The sequence below is a fragment of the Equus przewalskii genome, chromosome 13 (assembly GCF_037783145.1).
Source record: "Equus przewalskii isolate Varuska chromosome 13, EquPr2, whole genome shotgun sequence".
NCBI classification, from domain to species: Eukaryota; Metazoa; Chordata; class Mammalia; order Perissodactyla; family Equidae; genus Equus; species Equus przewalskii.
This window is the reverse complement of record NC_091843.1, coordinates 55,763,349-55,782,059: the sequence shown is the minus strand read 5'-3', so window position 1 is coordinate 55,782,059 and position 18,711 is coordinate 55,763,349. Positions and strand designations below refer to the sequence as shown.

Sequence of the window (18,711 nt, the reverse complement as noted above, 5' to 3'; positions counted from 1 at the left end):
AGGGGTGCAGAGAGGCAGATCCGGCTCCAGGACTGGAAACCGCATCCCAGCTGCCGAGGAGCTAAGTGGCGGCTTCCCGCCTGGCCCCTTCCCGAGGTAAAGCGGCCGTTTCCTTTCCTGCACCGGGGAGACCCAGACGCCACGCTCCCTGGCTTTATGTCGCCCCCTCCTCGAGCCCCACTTCCCAATCTCTGAAAGGCTCCAGGACTCACGACCTTGTTTCCCTCCTCGCGCTTGCTGCCTGGGTCGCGTGAGTCCCGAGCTTCTTCGGGAATTTAAGGCCAAAGGTTTGGCTCTGAAAGTTAGTTTTGACTGCGCCGCTGTCCCTCCCAGGGTCATTTCAGAGCGCGCCCCCAAAAGTCCTGGTGCTTAAGCCCCCACCGCACCCCCTAAAGCACGAATCCCCGGGGTGGTGGCCAGCAGGTGTGCTGCCGGCAGCTCATCACGGCAGTCGAGGAGCTGAGGATGCTCTGTACCTGCCTCTTTTCCGACAACACTTGAAACCGCCCCGGGGCACACCCAACACATCCCATGAATCCAAATATCCCTGACACAGGTGTCCGAATTCGAGTTTGGTCCGACCCTCCCCTCCCCGCGGCGACGCGGGGAGCCTCTTCTGCAAGGTCTTTTCCTTCGGACCCGAAGGGGCGCGCGCTTCGGTGCGCTGGGTCCACCTCTTCCCTAGGCTCGGGCGGGGGCGGGGGTGGGTAGGCAGGGACCTGGATCTGATTAGCTGGGAGCGGGAAAGCCGTGGGCCCAACTGCTCTCTCCTGTCTGCCGGGTTCCTCGAGGAGGAGGAGGAGGGACGGTACAAAAGAGGAGGGGCAGGGGTCCCATGCCTGAGCGCCCGGGCCTGTGGTTTGAACCGCCGCCGCCGTCACCGGGCTCTCACCTCGCCCCCGCCCCAGGCCCCAGCCATGGGGCCCCCTTCCAGCTCCGGCTTCTACGTGAGCCGCGCCGTAGCCGTGCTGCTGGCCGGGCTGGCTGCCGCGCTCCTGCTGGCGCTGGCGGTGCTGGCAGCCCTGTACGGCCAGTGCGCGCGCGACCCGTCGTCGGAGATGCAGCACCGCGGGGGCCCGGGCGCCGCGCCGGTCCCGCCCCGCAAGCAGAAGGAGCAGCCGCCGACCCCGAAACCTGGCCCCGCTCGTAAGCCGGCGGTGGCGGCCACCCCAAGCGACTGGCGGCCCCCAGGACCCTGGGATCAGCTGCGCCTGCCTCCCTGGCTCGTGCCGCTGCACTATGAGCTGGAGCTGTGGCCCCGGCTGCAACCAGACCAGCTCTCGGCGCCCGCATTGCGTTTCACTGGCCGCGTGAACATCACGGTGCGCTGCATCGTGTCCACCGCGCGGCTGCTGCTGCACAGCCTCCTCCTGGACTGTGACAGCGCCGAGGTGCGAGGTCCTCTGTCCCCAGTCACTGGGGACGCCACCATAGGCCGCGTGCCCGTGAACGACGTGTGGTTCGCGTTGGACATGGAGTACATGGTGCTGGAGCTCGGCGAGGCCCTGCAGCCCGGGAGCCGCTACAAGCTGCAGCTCAGCTTCTCTGGCCCAGTGTACCAGGACACCTGGGAGGGGCTCTTCCTCAATCTCTACACAGACCAGGGTGAGCGCAGGTAAGGGCAGGTTGTGCGGGCCTCCTCAGCCCCCGCGCGGGCTGCGGGTCCACCTGCTTACATGCGTCCAGGTGCGCATCTCCCGCCTTTCCCAAACAGCCTCCAGCCCATCCCTCGCGACGTTTTCTTCCAAAGCCAGAGGGCGAGCGCCTCCTTCCTCTTCTTCCGTCCAGAGATTCTGCTTGGAAGAAAGGCTTCGAGACCATAGTCCTTCCTCTGGCCAGTTTTCAGCCCCATCTCTGCCCATCCAGTTTGTTTCTATAGTTGCCCCTTTTAAGGTCACTCTAAGTTTATCGTCCTTTTCAGAAAGCCCCTGTCTTCTCTAACCTGGAGTTTCTTCACCGCAGTGAACAAATCCCTTGCTACTCAAAGTTTGGTCCGCGGACCAGCAATAGCTGCAATATCTGGGAGCTTGTTACAAATGCAGACTCTTAGGCCCCACTCTCGACCAAGGGAATTAGAATATGCGTCTTATCGAGATCCTCCGGTGATTCACGGGCGTTAAAGTCGGAGCAGCGCCGGCCTATAGCACCCTTGCCCGCTCTGTTTTTCCCTCCTGGAGCGACCCTCAGCGCTCAGCTCTCACCTCTTTCCTCTGGGCTCTGTAATTGCTGCTCTTGCAACAAATAGACTCTCGTTGGGGCTGTTTGTTCTTATACTTTCTTCTTTTTGCTAAGGTTTTCCAAAACTTCAGAATCCCCTTTAATTCATCCTCCTCTCCCACCCCCTGCCTGGGTCCCGCGTCTCTTTTTGCTGGCGAGCAGAGGCATTCCCTTCCCCTCCTGGCTCTTTGAACAGCTCTGCCGAAAAAGTCGGGGGGCGGCGCTTTCAGGATTCCTCCTTTGGGAAAAAAAATAAAAGCGATGACAAGAGACCCCCGCCTCTGAGTTTGCAAGCTCACGTAGCGTACATGTGTTCTCTTTACATTCTTTTGAGATAATGTCTCCCACGTGGAGTGTTTCCAGCTTAAAAATTGCCTCTTTCCACGCTCTGTGATCACATTACTGACCTCGGGCGAGCGCCAGGGAAATGGTTTATGTAGAAGATAACTCTCTTTTCAAACTGGCGATCTCCACTCACGCACTGGTGGAGCATTTGCGGTTTACACAACTGCATGTACTTTGCCCTTTATTATTAGAGAAAATGTTCTCAGATGTTCTCTGAGGGGGGAAAAACACTAAATTACCCACTAAATCATCTCCTTCATTATTTTCAAAACTTCAGGGGGTTTTAAATAAGTTTAATAAACTTCCTTAGTGGATGTGTAATCTGTAACTTTTGTTTTTAAGGACAGTGTGTCTGGTTTTTCTCTTTCAAAAATGCATCAATGCTTGAAAAATAGTTTCGAGAAGTTTCTCATTAGGATGGTGTGTTACTGGATTTATAGGCACTGGAAACATTTTGAAATACTGTGTAGAGTTCAGGGCGCAAGATTTTGGGGAGGAAAAAGAAGACCACTCTCCTTGCACAAATATGGGGTGGTGTATTCTGCTATCAGTCAGTAAATCTTCATCTGCTCACCCTCTTGCTTCTTCCTGTCTTGATGGGGCTGTGGCCCAGACAAACTGCCCCAGCAAACATGGGAAAGCAAAGTCTCTTTCCAGTTTTCTATTGTGCTGGTGATTCTAGAGGTGACTAGAAACCAGCTTTGGAGAACATTAAAACTCAAACAAGCAGAAATCTTAATAAGTCCTGCAGGTGTTGACAGACCAAGGCAGAGCTCCAGAATCGTGGTATCTTAGAGGAGCAGTTGCCTCTAAGTTGTCTTCTAGGTCTCTGCTTCTGAAACCACGAGGAAAAGGAGTCTGCCGCTGCGTTTGAAGCCAGGATCACAAAGAACCTGGTCAAAATGACAACTTGTAGAGGAGCAGATTTTAGAAGCCCCGTAGGCCTGAGTTGGAACCTGAGCCATGTGACTTGAGTCAGTCTCTTCACCTCTCTGAGTTTGTTGTCTCATTCATGAAATAGTCATAGTAAGTGCCAGCCTGTACAGTGTTGTGAGAATTAACCCAGACAGAGGGGACGGTGACTGGTACACAACCTGTGGTACTATCATTAGCTCGGGGTATAATGGTTCGGAGCAGCCTCCTGTTATCTAAATATGGAACCTGCAACATTCCTGGAAGATATGAGTCTAAGAAGATTCCCAGATGGGAAGAAAGGGCCTATTGATTTCACGTTTTTCTCGGGGTGTTTAATACCAGCTGCAAAGGTTGGAACATGTTTAGCTCTCTTCTTTGGTGACCCCTTGTCAGAGTCTGGACAGGCTAATGTTTTTAAATAATTTTACTCAACACTAAGGGAAAAGAAAAAGAAAATCATTCCAGAAAATACAAAGAGCATCAGTGTCTCACATTTCTAAGGTTTAGGTTATGATTTTCTAGCTTCAGAACTTGTTTGGGATGCTTCCCACCTACGCTTGGCCTTTCTCTGCTTAGCACGTGCCATCACCTTCTGCCATATAGAAGCCATCTATGGATGCCTTGGACATGTGCTTCTGTGTGTCAGTGTCTGGCTCCCTCGTTTCATGTGTAGAAAGTTGAGAGCAAGATCCAAATGTTAATGTCCCTCAGAGCAGTGTGTTCTTCATTCCTTGGCATATCACTGTTTCAGGGTTTGCCATATTCACCTATCTCCAGCCATGTTATTTGCTAAAAAAAAGTTACTTGATTTAAACAAAAATATTAAGTAGATTTATTGAAAAGCAGCTCTATCCCATTGTCATAAATGGAAAACCACTTGCAATTTATAGAAAGTAATGGCACTAATTTGATAAAACAAAACAATGTTATTAAGTTCTATCTATATTACTGCCTGCTAAAGGATCTGAAGACTGAATCTGAAGGCTGCTGTCTCTCTGTTAAAAAGAGAAGGTAGAATTAGGTATTCAAGATAACACTGAACTAAGACTTTCTCTTGACCTAATCAGAATGGCTCATAAAATTGGAAAAGGACTGACTTTCTCATGTGTGAGTCAGATCTATATAACAGTGTGTCTGAGGGCGACCAAAAATCTTTCTCCAGCTATACTTTGGAAAATCCTAAATTAGAGTAGTGGTTCACAAACTTTAATGTGCATCAGAATCACCAGAGGAGCATATTAAATATGCAGATTCCTGGGGCACACCCTCAGAAATTCCAGATCAAAACCCTCATGTTCATACCAACATTATTCATCATAAGATAGAAGCAACCCCAGTGTCCATCGATGGATAAACGGATAAACAAATGTGGTATATACATACATTGGAAGATTATTCAGCCTTAAAGAGGAAAGAATTCTGACATATGCTGCTGTATGGATGAATCTTGAGGACTTTATGTAAGGAACCCAGACTAGCCAAATTCATAGGGACAGAGAGTAAACTGATGATTGCTAGGGGCTGAGGGAGTGGGGAGTTTTAGTTTTTCAAGAAGAAATGAGTTCTGGAGATTGGTTGCACAACAGTGTGAATGTACTTAACAGTACTCAACAGTACACGGTTAAGATGGCAAATTTTATGTGTATTTTACCACAATTAAAAATGTAAAAAGAACAGAAAATTTTTAGATCATTGAGTTTTGAGTGGGGTTTGGAAGTTTATATATTTTTAACAGTTGCTTCAGATAATTCTGGTGCCCACAATCAGTGCCCCATTTATTTTTCTATTATTTTGAAATCATTACAGATTCACATAAAGTTGCAAAGATAGTACAGAGAGGTCCCATGTACCCTTCATCCAGTTTCCCAAAATGATTATATCTTACATGATTATAGTACAATATTAAAACCAGGAATTTGACACTGATACTATGTGTGTATATTGTTCTATGTCATTTATTACATGGGTAGATTTGTGTAACCACTACTACTATCAAGATACAGAACTGTTCCATCACCTCAAAGGTCATCTTCATACTTTCCCTTTATACTCATACCACCTCTCCCCCCACCATCCCAAACCCCTGGCAACCACTAACCTGTTCACCATCTCTGTAATTTTGTCATTTTGAGAATGTTATGTAAATGGCATCATATAGTATGTGACCTCTGGAGACTGGTTATTCTCACTCAGGATAATGGCCTTGGGATCCATCCAAGTAGCATGTATCAATAGTTTGACCTTTTTAATTGCTGAGTAGTATTCCATGGTACAGATGTGGAGTTTGTTTAGCTGTTCACCTATTGAGGGACATTTTGGTTGTTTCCAGTTTTGGGCTGTTACAAATCAAGCTTCTGCTAGCAATTATGTATAGATTTTTGTGTGAATGTGAGTTTTTATTTTTCTAGGATAAATCCCCAGGAGTACAATTGCTGGGTGGTATGGTAGTTGCATGTTTAGTTTTTAAGAAATTGCCAAACTGTGTCCCAAAGTGTCTGCACCATTTTCCATTCCCACTAACAATGTACGAGTGAGAGAGTTTCTCTGCACTGTGGACACCATTTGGTATTGTCACTGTTTTTCCTGTTAGCCGTCTGATAGGTGTTTAGTGATTTCTCATTGTGGTTTTAATTTGCATTTCTCTAGTGGCTAATGATGTTGAACATGTTTTCATGCTTATTTGCCATCTGTCTATCAGTTTCAATGAAATGTCTCTTTGTGTCCTGCCCATTTTCTAATTGAATTGTTTGTTATTTTCCTGTTGAGTTCTGGGAGTTCTTTATATATTCTAGATCTAAGTTCATTGTGAAATACATGGCTGACAGATGTGTTCTCCCAGTCTGTAGCTTGTCTTTTCATCTTCTTAATAAGGTCTTTCAGAGAGCAAAAGTTTTTAATTTTAATAAAGTCCTATTTATCAATTTTTTTATAGATCATGCTTTTGGTATCATTTCTAAGAATAATTTTTTAAGGCTTTATTTTTTTAAGAGCAGTTTGGGGTTTACAACAAAATTGAGAGGGAGATACAGAGAGTCCTTGTACACCCCCTGTCCCGACACATGCATAGCCTCCCCCATTATAAAGATCACTCATCATAATGGAACTTTTTTTTCTTTTTTTTTTTACCAAGGATGAACCTATATTAACACATAACAATCACCCAAAGTCCATCGTTTACTTTAGGGTTCACTCTTGAGGTTGTATATTCTATAAGTTTGGACAAAGGTATAATGACATATATATCCATCATTACAATATCATACAGAATATTGTCACTGCCCTAAAAATCCTCTATCTGCCTGTTCATCTCCTCTCTCCCTGCAACCATTAATCTTTTTACTATCTCCATAGTTTTGCCTTTTCTATAATGTCATATAGTTTGAATCATACGGTATGTAGACTTTTCAGATTGGCTTCTTTCACTTAGTAAAATACTTTAAAGTTTCCTCCATGTTTTTTCATGGCTTGATAACTCATTTTTTTTAGGGCCACATAATATTCCATTGTCTGAATATACCACCGTTTATTTATCCATTCACCTACTAAAAGACATCTTGGTTGCTTCCAAATTTGGGGAATTATGGAAAAAACTGCTATAAACTCTGCATTCAGGTTGAGATAAGTTTTCAACTTCTTCAGGTAAATATCAAGGAGCATAATTGCTGGATTGTATGGTAAGTGTATGTTTAGTTTTATAAGAAACCACCAAACTGTCTTCCAAAGTGGCTGTACCATTTTGTATTCCCACCATAATTAATGAGATTTCCTGTTGCTCCACATCCTTGTCAGCACTTGTTGTTGTCAGTGTTCTAGATTCTGGCCCCTCTAATAGACATTTAGTGATGTCTCATTGTTGTTTCAATTTGCATTTCCCTGATGACATATGATGTGGAGCATCATTTCATATGCTTATTTGCTATCTGTATAATTTCTTTGGTGAAGTGTTTGTTGAAGTCTTTGTCCATTTTTTTAATTGAGTTGTTTTCTTATTGTTGAGTTTTAAGAGTTCTTTGTATATTTTGGATAACAGTCCTTTATCAGATGTGTCTTTGCAAACATTTTCTCCCAGTCTGTGGCCTGTCTTCTCATTCCCTTTATATTGTCTTTTATAGAACAGAAGTTTTAAATTTTACTGAAGTACAGCTTATCAGTTATTTCTTTCATGGATCATGTCTTTGGTGTAATATCTAAAAAGACATTACCATACCAAAAGTCATTTAGGTTTTCTCCTGTGTTATCTTCTAGGAGTTTGATAGTTTTGCATTTTACGTTTATGTCTATGATTCATTATGAGTTAATTTTTGTGAAGGTTGTAAGGTCTGGGTCTAGATTATTTTTTCTGTTTTTTTGCTTTGGAAGTTTGGCCCTGAGCTAAACTCTTTTGCCAATCTTCCTCTTTTTGCTTGAGGAAGATTAGCCCTGAGCTAACATCTGTGCCAGTCTTCCTCTACTTTGTATGTGGGTTGCCAGCACAGCATGGCTAATAAGTAGTGTAGGTCTGTGCCCGGGATCCAAACTTGTGAACCTGGGCCACTGAAGCTGAGAGTGCCAAACTTAACCACTACTCCATGGGGCCAGCCCCCTAGATTCATTTTTTTGCATATGGACATCCAGTAGTTCCAGCAACATTTGTTGAAGAGACTATCTTTGCTCTATTGTATTGCCTTTGCTCCTTTGTCAAAGATCAGTTGACTTTATTTATGTATATCTATTTCTGGGCTCTCTATTCTATTCCATTGATCTATTTGTCTATTATTTTATCAATACTACACTGTCTTGATTACTGTAGCTTTATAGTAAGTCTTGAAGTCAGGTATGTCAATCTTCCAAATTTGTTCTTCTCCTTCAATATTGTGTTGGCTATTCTGGGTCTTTTACCTATCACTATGAATCTTCAATGCCGTTTGTTGATATCCACAAAATTAGCTTGCTGTGATTTTAATTGGGATTGCACTGAATCTATAGATCAAGTTGGGAAGAATTGACATCTTGCTAATGTTGAGTCTTCCTATCCATGAACATGGTATATCTCTCCATTTATTTAGTTCTTCTTTGATTTCATTCATCAGAGTTTTCTATTTTTCCTCACATAGATCTTATACATATTTTGTTAGATTTATTACCTAAGTGTTTCATTTTAGGAGTTGCTAATGTAAGTGGTATTGTGTTTTTAATTTCAAATCCCACTTATTCATTGTTAGTATATAGGAAAGCAATTGACTTTTGTATATTAACCTCATATCCTGCAACCTTACTATAGTCACTTATTAGCTCCAGGAATTTTTTTGTCAATTCTTTTGGATTTTCCACGTAGACAGTCATGTCATCTGTGAATAAAGAGTGTTTTATTTCTTCCTTCCCAATCTATACACCTTTCATTTCCTTTTCTTGTGTGAGTTTTGGCAGATTGTGTCTTTGAAGGAATTGGTACATTTTATCAAGATTATCAAATTCATGGGCATAGAGTAGTTCATAATATTTCTTATTATCTTTTTGATGTTCATGGGATCTGTAGAGATGTCCCCTCTTTCATTTCTGATATTGGTATTGATATAGTTGGATTCATTTGTTGTTGTTGTTAGTTCTGTCACTAGATTTTGACCCTGTGTACAGCAGAGCAGAATTCTGGTCTTTTTGCACCCCCTCTCACTTCCAGTGCTGCATCAGACAATGCTCCAATGCTGTTCACAGGGTTTTCATGGCCATTTTTTTCCAAAGTGGGTGATCAGGACCTTCTTCCTAGTCTGTCTTAGTCTGGAAGGTCTTCTGAAACCTGTCTGCAATGGGTGACCCTGCTGGTATTTGAAATACTGGTGGCACAGCTTTCAGCATCACAGCAACATGCAGCCACCACAGTATGACCACCAACAGACTAGGGGTGTGGTTCCCTGACCAGGAAATGAATCTGGACTGTGGCAATGGGAGCACTGAATCTTAACCACTAGATCACCAGGGCTAGCTAGTTGGATTCATGTCTACCATAGTTATTACTATTTCCTATTTGTTACCCTTTTCCTTGTTCCTATTTTTGTCTTCCACTATTTTTCTGCTTTTCTTTACTATACTGAATCTTCCAATCCATAAATACAGAATGTCTGTCCGTTTATTTAGATTTTTGATTTATTTCCTCAGTGTTTTATACCTGTTTTGTTAGATTTACACCTAAGTATTTAATTTTGTTTGAGCAATTGTAAATGGTGGGTTTTGTTTTCGTTTTCGTTTTTTTTTTTTTTTTTTTTTTTGGAGGGAAAGATTCATCCTGAGCTAACATCTGTTGCCAATCTTCCTCTTTGTTTCTTTCTTCTCCCCAAAGCCCCAGTGCATGTTGTATATCCTAGTTGTAAGTTCTTCTAGTTCTTCTTATGTGAGCTGCTGCCACAGCATGGCAACTGACAGACAGGTGGTGTGGTTCTGTGCCTGGGAAGCACACCTGGGCTGCTGAGGTGGTGAGAGTGCTGAACCTTAATCACTAGACCATCAGAGCTGGCTCAATGGGGTTGTATTTTTAATTTTAATTTTAATGTGTTTGTTGCTATTATATAGAAATACAGAGTTTTTCTGTCTGTCTAGGACTTGCTGATCTCACTAGATCTAGGAGGGTTTTTTGGGTTCCTTGGGGTTTTCTGTGTAGATCATCATGTCATCTTCAAATAGAAACATTTTATTTCTTCCATTCCAATCCATATGCAGTTTCTTTTTTTTTGCCTTATTTTCCTGGATAAAATTTCCAGTACTATTTTGAATAAGAGTAGTAAGAGTAGACATCCCTGACTTTCTCTTGATCTTCGGGGAAAACTTTTTAGCCTTTTACCATTAAGTATGATGTTGAGTGTAGTTTTTTTGTATATATTTTTTATCAAGTTGAAGAAGTTCCCCTCTATTCATGTTCTTTGTGAGAGGTTTTTTTTTTAATTTATGGTGAATGGATGTTGGATTTTGTCAAACACTTTTTCTGCATCAGTTGATATGATCATGTGACTTTTCTTCTTTAGACTGTTAATATGTTGTATTGTATTGATTGATATTTGAATATGAAACCAGCCTAGGGTCCCTCGCTTTGATGAGAGCAGTTTCTGTATAGGAAGGGGGAATAGTGGAAAGCCCTTCCAACATGGAGAGGAAGGCTGGGAAGACAGGGAGAAGCCAAGTGGAGAGAACAGGTGTTTTTACTTTTTACACTCCTCCTTCTGACAGGGTATGACACTAAGACAAATTTTCCTGTGAAAGTAATTTCTTAGGAACTGATCCCAGGAAAAACCAACTGGAGAATGAGGAAGTATGACTGAGAAGGGAAGGAGGCCAAGCTAGGGTATGAGATCAATCAAAGTCCCATGGAGCAGAGTTCTGGAGAGTGTGTGAGGCTTTCCTCCAAATTGTCCCCATCAGGAGCAAGGGAGCAGGAGCATTTGTACTCCTCACATCTGTAATTCATTGATTACAGACTGGCCCTTGGGCCAAGTTAATTCTCAGGCCGTCTTCTCCTTAAGGGTGCAGGCAGTGCAGGTCCACAAGGAGACACAGGTGCTGACTGTTGGACGAGAGAGCAAAAATGATAATGAGATCTGAGAAGATATCACTGACATTACCTGCAACAGGGTAGAATATAATAAAGGGTGGAGGATGCAGCAAAAAATACTGAAAGAGTACATAAGGAAGATGTCAGAGCGGGAGGCTTGTTTTTTCTTTTATGGTCAGCATGGCTCTGCAGCCAGTGTGGCTTCTAATTTGTAGAATAGAAATGGCTTAGGCCATTGGGTCCTAGATAGTGCACATGGTTCCTGTGATTTATCTGAGGCCTCATGGGATCTAGAATTTCCCACATGGGCTGAGGATATTGACTATGGAGCTACAGAGGGGCCACCATGCCAGGGATCAAAGTAACTATTGCAGTGACTGCTGTAGGGTGGTTACCTAAGGTGTACTTCCAAAGGGAGTTGCAGCCAGGACTGGCCATGTGAGCTAGAGCCCAGGTAAGGGTCATGTCATCAGTGGGAACCACTGGGCCTTGACTGTTATGAAGGAATGGTTCACAAGTCATTCCAGTCAAGAGAATGTAGTCACACCAGTCTAGTGAATGCAAGAATTCCTTCAAAAGGTCTCTTTCTTCTCTCCCTTTTGCCCATCTGGCATCTGGGTATAGGAGGAAGCTTCTTAGTTCTCATGTCCTAAGGAAATAAAAGAGCCCTGAAAGGGAATTTGGACTTTGAATTGACTACCCCCTGCTCCCCCCCCCCCCCCCCCACAAATAAGACTGTTTTAAACTCAGTCACAATGAATAACCTTTAATTGGTAAGCTTTTGGGTTTTTCCCTCCACCATCAGTGAGAACATGGGTTCCAGAGTATAGTTAGTTATAAGACAGTTTTCCTTACACATCTGACTTCTGATAAGTAAATGCTGACTAATAACCCCCTACACGTAAAATAAATGTCTCATCCAACATGAATGACTGGAGTTTGTAACAGTCGAATTCATCCAAGGTTTCCAAACAATTGTTATCAAGGACTTCACAAAACATTATACTACAAAACCATATTTTTTACCAGTTGCTTCTGACCTTTGGAACCCATTGCAGATGATACTTATGCTAAAGGCTAGTTACTCAGCTTGTTGAGGGTCGCTTAGTTATCTGATAACAGGGGCACTGAGAAAGTAAAAAAAATGATTTTTTTTCTTGTAAGTACAAGTCACTCAAATGGCCCTGGACTACAGAATGGATAACAAGTTGTCTTTGGCCACTTTAAAAGCACAAGGAGGCTTTTTCTGAAATATCTTTCCCAGGGATAAAATTAGTTACGCCAGTACTGAGAATAGTAGAGGATGATGTTTCACTTGTAACCCTTGAAGATGAGCTTGACCTTTCATGAGACCCTTGTTGGTAGCGCTAATCCCAATTAATAAATATCCCTTGGAATCCCTTTCATTAGGGTGATATTGTACCATTATGAGTTATGAGAATTTTTTTTATATTTACCTCTTAATTAACTGTGTGAAAGACTTATATAAAGTATGGATAGAAGTGAGAAGCGTGGGATCTAACTCCATGAAAAACAATACAAAGTACTAGGGGCTGTCTCCTTTTCTTATTGACATAGTGGATTGAGAAGGTTTAGAATGAGATCTTTTAAGTTTACTGTAAAGAAAATGCCTTCCTTTTGTTTGAAAAACCTAAAGTTTTCAAATCAATATTAGAAATGCCAATCCCTGCCTAAGCTGCCCACAACATTTTTGAGAGACTATCTCTATGTAGGGGCCATGCTCTAATCCAGTGATCTTCTCCCACCTTCCTGTTCCAGCTTTCTTATGATTACTGTTTATACATCTTTTTTTATTCTATTTTTAACTTATATGTGTCTTGATATTAAAAGTGAATTTCTTACCAAAACACAGTGTTAGGTCTTACAGTCTGACAATCTCTGCCCTTTCATTGGGATGTTTAGATTGTTTACATTTGATGTAATTATTAATTTGGTTGGGCTTAGATGTACCATCTTGCTATTTGTTTTCTATTGTCCCATATATTATTTATCCTATTTTTATCTTTTGCCTTTTTTGGATTGAGTAGTTATTAACATTCCATTTAATCTTTTTTTTTTTTAAAGATTGGCACCTGAGCTAACATCTGTTGCCAATCTTCTTTGTTTTTTCTTCTTCTCCATAAAGTCCCCCAGTACATAGTTGTATATTCTAGTTGTAGGTCCTTCTGGTTGTGCTATGTGGGACACTGCCTCAGCATGGTCTGATGAGCGATGCCATGTCCGCACCCAGGATCCAAACTGGTGAAACCCCAGGCCACCAAAGCAGAGCATGCGAACCTAACCACTCAGCCATGGGGCCGGCCCCAACATTCCATTTAATCTTAACTCAGCTAATTAGCTATATCTTTTTGTGTGGGGGAAACAGGGCAGGAGGATTGCTCTAGGATTTACAATGTGCGTCCCTAACTTATCACAGACTACAGTTAAATGATATTATACCACTTCACATATTATATGTGAATCTTAGAACCCTATCCTTCCATTTTCCCTCTCCTTTGTGCTATAGTTGCTACACACTTTACTTCTACATTGGTTATAAACCCTATAATATATTGTTACTGTTTTTGCTTTAAACAATAACTTTTAAATAAATTTTTAACAAGATAAAACCTCTTTTTATTTACTAACATACATACCATCTCCAATGTTCTTCCTTCTTTTGTGTGCATCTAAGTTTCCATGTTGTATTATTTTGCTTCCACCTGAAAGGCTAATATTTCTTCAAGTTCACGTCTACTGTTGATAAATTCTTTCAGCTTCTATTTGTCTAAAAAGTTTCACTTTTCCTTCATTTTTGAAAGATATTTTGGCTGGATATAGAATTCGGTTCTAGGTAGATTTCCCATAAGTATCTTTGCTGTAAACATGTTTGCCACAAGAATTTTTGCCACAGACATTTTTGCTGCATAATTGGTCATAAGGCAATTTTGCTGTAAAAGATAAAATAATGAGTTAACCGTTTTTAGTTTCATTTCTCCATTGACGTCAATCAACCACCTTTGGCAGACTTAATGTATTTCAGCTGATTGTCAGTTTGGTTTTATTTACTTTCCATTGACAAAATTCTTGCAGTACTCCCATTTGTATATTTCCCACATTTCCCATAGAGTTCTGGAACATCTATCAATGGACATGTGACAATATTGCATTTCACAATGCAATTCAAAGCTCAGTTACAAATACGTATCCTAGTATTTGGAAACTGATATGTCTCTTAATGAAGGTAGAAACTTCTTTTGTGAAAAAGAAAAAGTATGATGGATGCCAAATGAGAAGAACAAACCAGGGTGTAGATTCATGGCAATACTGCACACACAATTGATTTTATTTTGTGGATTGTACCTAAGTACTTGTCTTCCAAGTCTTTCATTTATAATATTATACATTTTTTGTCTTCTTTTGATTTGCCTACTTGTAAGATATTTATTTATTTATGACAAAGATGTATGTATATCTTTTCCAGCAAAACTGCCGTAAAATTCAATAAATTCGGTGTTACCAAAAATTACCAAAAGATGGAAATGAAAACAAACTGTCAACCAGTTATTTTACCTTTTTTGGCAAAATTGTTGTATGGCAAATTAGTTATGTAGTGAAAATGTTTGCAGCAAAAATGCTTATGGCAAACATGTTTATGCTTATGGTGAAATGCTTATGGTGAAAATACCAGACAGAATTGAATTCTAGATTAGCAGCTTTATTCTTGTTGTTATTTTTTTCATTTCAGCAGTTCAGAGATGTGATTTTGTTGTCTTCTGGCTTGCACAGTTTCTGAAAAGAAGTCTATGGATTTTAATTTTTGTTCCTCTGTGTGTGATTTGCCTTTTTCTCTGTTTTTGAGACTTTCTCTTTATTACTTGTTTTCAGTGATTTGATTATGATTTGCCTCAGTATGTCGTCATCTGCTCATCCTGTTTGAGGTTTAATGAGCTTCTTGTATCTGTGGGTTTACAGTGTTAATCAAATTTGGAAAAAATTTCAACCATTATTTCTTAAATGTTTTTTTCTGTCCCCTACATTTTCTCCTCTTATTCTGAGACTCTAATTACCTATTAGGCTGCCTGACATTACCTAAAGGTCGCTGACATTCTTTTCATTATTTTTCAGTATTTTTTCATTGTGTATTTTATTTTGGGTAGTTTCTATTGTTTTGTCTTCAATTCCTTTGATATGTTTTCTTCTGCTCCAAGCTGCTTTTAATCTCATCCAGTGAAATTTTTACTTGAGGTATTGCATTTTTATCTCTAAAATTTCTACATTTTTATATCTTTCATTTTATTCCTCATTATGTTAATGTTTTCCTTTATATCCTTGAGCATATTAAGCATATCTGTAACTGTTTTAACACCCTTGTCTGCTAATTTTATCATCTCTGTCAATTTTTGTTTTGTTTGTAACTTCTTTTTCTCCAGGTTATAGTGCACATTTTCTTGCTTCTTTGTATTTCTATTAATTTTTAAACAACTTTATGGAAGTCTAATTGACATACAATACACTGTACATATTTAAAGTGTACAACTCAATAAGTTTTGGCATATGTACACATATGTTGTGGCGAAACCACCACCACAATCAAGATGATAAACGTATCCATCGCCTCCAAAATTTCTTGCACCTCCTTATAATTCTTCCTTTCAACACCATGCTGACACCCTCATCCCCAGGCAACCATGGATCTGCTTTCTATAACTATAGATTAATTTGCATTTCCTAATGTGTTATATGAAGGGTATACTGCAATATGTACTCTTTCATGTGTGACTTTTTTCACTTAGGAGAGTTACTCTGAGATTCATCCTTGTGTATATCAATTCTTTTTTATTGCTGGTAGCATTCCATTGTATGGCTATACCACAATTTGTTTATCCATTCACCTGTTAATGGATGTTTGGTTGTTTCCAGTTTTTGGCTATTATAAACAAAGCTTCTAGAAATATTCATGTACAGGTCTTTATGTGAATTCGTTTCTCACGAGCAAACAACTAGGAGTGGAATGGCTGGATCATATGGTAGGTGAATGTTTAATTTTTTAAGAAACTGAAAAACTGTTTTCCAAAGAGTTTGACCATTTCACATTTTCATCAACAATCCAGGAGAATTCTGGTTGCTTCACATCCTCACCAACACTTGGCATTGCCAGCCTTTTCATTTTAGCCGTTCTAACAGGTGGTTCTCATTGCAGTTTTAATTTGTATTTTCCTAATTATTAATAATATTGTGTATCATTTCCTATGTTTATTTGCCATCCATGTATCTTAGTAAAGTGTCTGTTCAAACCTTTTGCCCACTTTTTCTTGTTTCTTATTGTTGAATTTTGAAAGGGTCTTTTTTCAAATACGTGATTTGCAAATATTTTCTCAGTCTGTGCTTTGTCTTTTTATCCTCTTAACAGTGTCTTTCAAAGAGCACAAGTTTTTCATTTTGGTAAAATCCACTTCATCTAGTTTTCCTTTTATGTATCAGCTATATAGTATTGTATCTGAGAAAGCATTGCTCTGCCAAGCTCACAAAAAAATTTCTCCTATGCCTTTTCTAGTTTTATAGTTTTAGGCTTTATAATTAGATTTATGATCTATTTTGAGTTAATTTTTGTATATGGTGTGAGATACGGGTTGAAGTTCAATTTTTTTTTACATGTGGAAATTGAACTGTTCAGACACCATTTGTTGAAAAGTCTATTCTTTCTCCATTGAATTGTCTTTGCACCTTTGTAAAGAATCAGTTGTTCATCTATATGAGGGGTACATTTTTTGATTTTCTATTCTGTTCTATTGATCTATTTTGCATATCTTTATGCCAGTTCCACGCTGTCTTGATTACTATAGCTTTATAATAAGTCTTGAAATAAGGGAGTATTCATGCACTAACTTTGTTTGCTTTTTCAAAGTTGTTTAGGCTGTTCTGGGTCCTTTGCATTCTCCTATGAATTTTTAGAATTAGCTTGTCAATTTTTACCCCCAAAAAAGTCTACTGAGATTTTGATTGGGATTGTGTTGAACCTATAGAACAATTGGGGGAGAATTCAAATTTTAAAAATATTGAGTCTTCCAACCCATGAATGTGGTATGTCTGTTTATTTATGTCTTCTTTAATTTCTCTTGGTGAGGTTTTATAATTTTTACTGTGCATATTTTACATGTTTTATCAGATTTATCCCTATTTCATTTTTAAAATCTATTATAAATGGTATTTTTTTAATTCCAATTTCCAATTGTTTGTTGCTAGTTTTTGTCTGTTGCTCTTGTATGCTATAACCTTACTAAATTCACTTCTTACTTTTAGCAGCTTTTTTGTTGATTCCTGTTGTGACTTCGTTAAATTAACATTTGTTAAATAGAACACTGGGGTGTTAGATGGTGAGCCATAGTTCAACAAAAGACCACAAGGGAATTAAAATAAAGAAGTTTATTATTCACAGGTCCTGGAGGAAACTGGCATGCCTTGAGGGGTAACATGGGGAGGTCAAAGCAGGGTATAGGATGGAAGTAACAGGACCTGGGGCACATGCCTTTATTAGGGTCTGTGACTGGAGTGCTTTGGGGTTCCTGGGCTAAGGCCAGATTGGGCAATTGGAAGTATTCCTTTTTCTTTAATTTTCTGGAAGAATTTGTATAGAATTGACATTATTTCTTCCTTAAATGCTTGGTTGAGTTTCATCAATGAAGCCACTTGGGCCTGGAACTACTTTGTGAGATGGTTTTTAACTATAATTATATTTCTTTAATAGATATACGGTTATCTGTTAGCTTATCTATTTCTTCATGAGTGGGCTTTGGTAGCTTGAATCTTTCAAGGAACTTGTCCACTTAATCAAAGTTATCAAAGTTGTAAGTATAAAGTTGTTTAAAATATTTCTTTATTATTATTTTAGTATCTGTAGAATCTGTAGTGATGTCACCTCTCTCATTCCTGATTGGTCATTTGTATCTTCTCTCTTTGAGGAGCTGGAGCCTTGGTTCTAGTACCAACCCTGCCACTTACTAGTTCTCTAATTAGTTACATAAACTCCCAGGGCCTCAGCTTTTACATCTATAAATTAAGAGACGGGGCTTTCCAAGGTCTCTTCCACTTCTGATAGTCAATAAACTTGATTAGTCTGCTTAGAGATTTATCTACTTTATTAATCTCTTTATAGAACCAGTTTTTTGTTTCACTGATTTTCTCTATTTTAATTTTTTTATTTCAATGATTCATGCATTATTCTTTATTATTTCCTTTCTTCTTCTTACTTTGGGTGTTGATTTCCTTTTCTTTTTCTATTTTCTTAAGGTGAGTGCAAGGTCATTGATTTAAGATCTTTCTTCTTCTCTAATATAGGCATTTACTGCTATAAATTTTCCACTAACTACTGCTTTAGTGGCATTCCACAAATGATTTTATGTCGTTTTTTCATTTTCATTCTGTTCAAAATACTTTCTAATTTTCCTTTTGATTTCTTCTTTGGTTCATGGGTTATTTAGAACTATACTATTTAGTTTCCAAGTATTTGGGCATTTTCTCATTTTTTATTGAGTGCCTGACATATTTTATGTTGCAAGTGCTGCATTTTGTTATATTGCTTTAGTGAACGCTGGCCTCTTTTGGATAGGCATGTAAGTCATTTGGTGATCCTCTTGATCCTTATTTGATCTCTCGCGGCTTGTATTTAAGCCTTTTGAGAGCGGATCTAAAGTTGCCTTTAATCTAGGGCTACTTTA

At 39.8% G+C, this 18,711-nt stretch overlaps 1 protein-coding gene across 3 annotated transcripts in view; it reads left to right on the top strand.

Moving 5' to 3' along the window:
- Positions 1 to 735: 735 nt before the first annotated feature.
- LVRN (laeverin) overlaps positions 736 to 18,711 on the top strand; it is a 78,031-nt gene continuing 60,055 nt past the window's right edge. For 2 of the 3 annotated variants that reach the window (XM_070569516.1, XM_070569517.1), the window contains exon 1: positions 787 to 1,615. In XM_070569516.1, coding sequence (XP_070425617.1) covers positions 918 to 1,615 — 698 coding nt within the window. In that variant the 5' untranslated portion in view covers positions 787 to 917. Of the gene's footprint in view, positions 1,616 to 18,711 lie in introns of all 3 variants that reach the window. The other variant, XM_008507190.2, reaches the window with a different exon arrangement.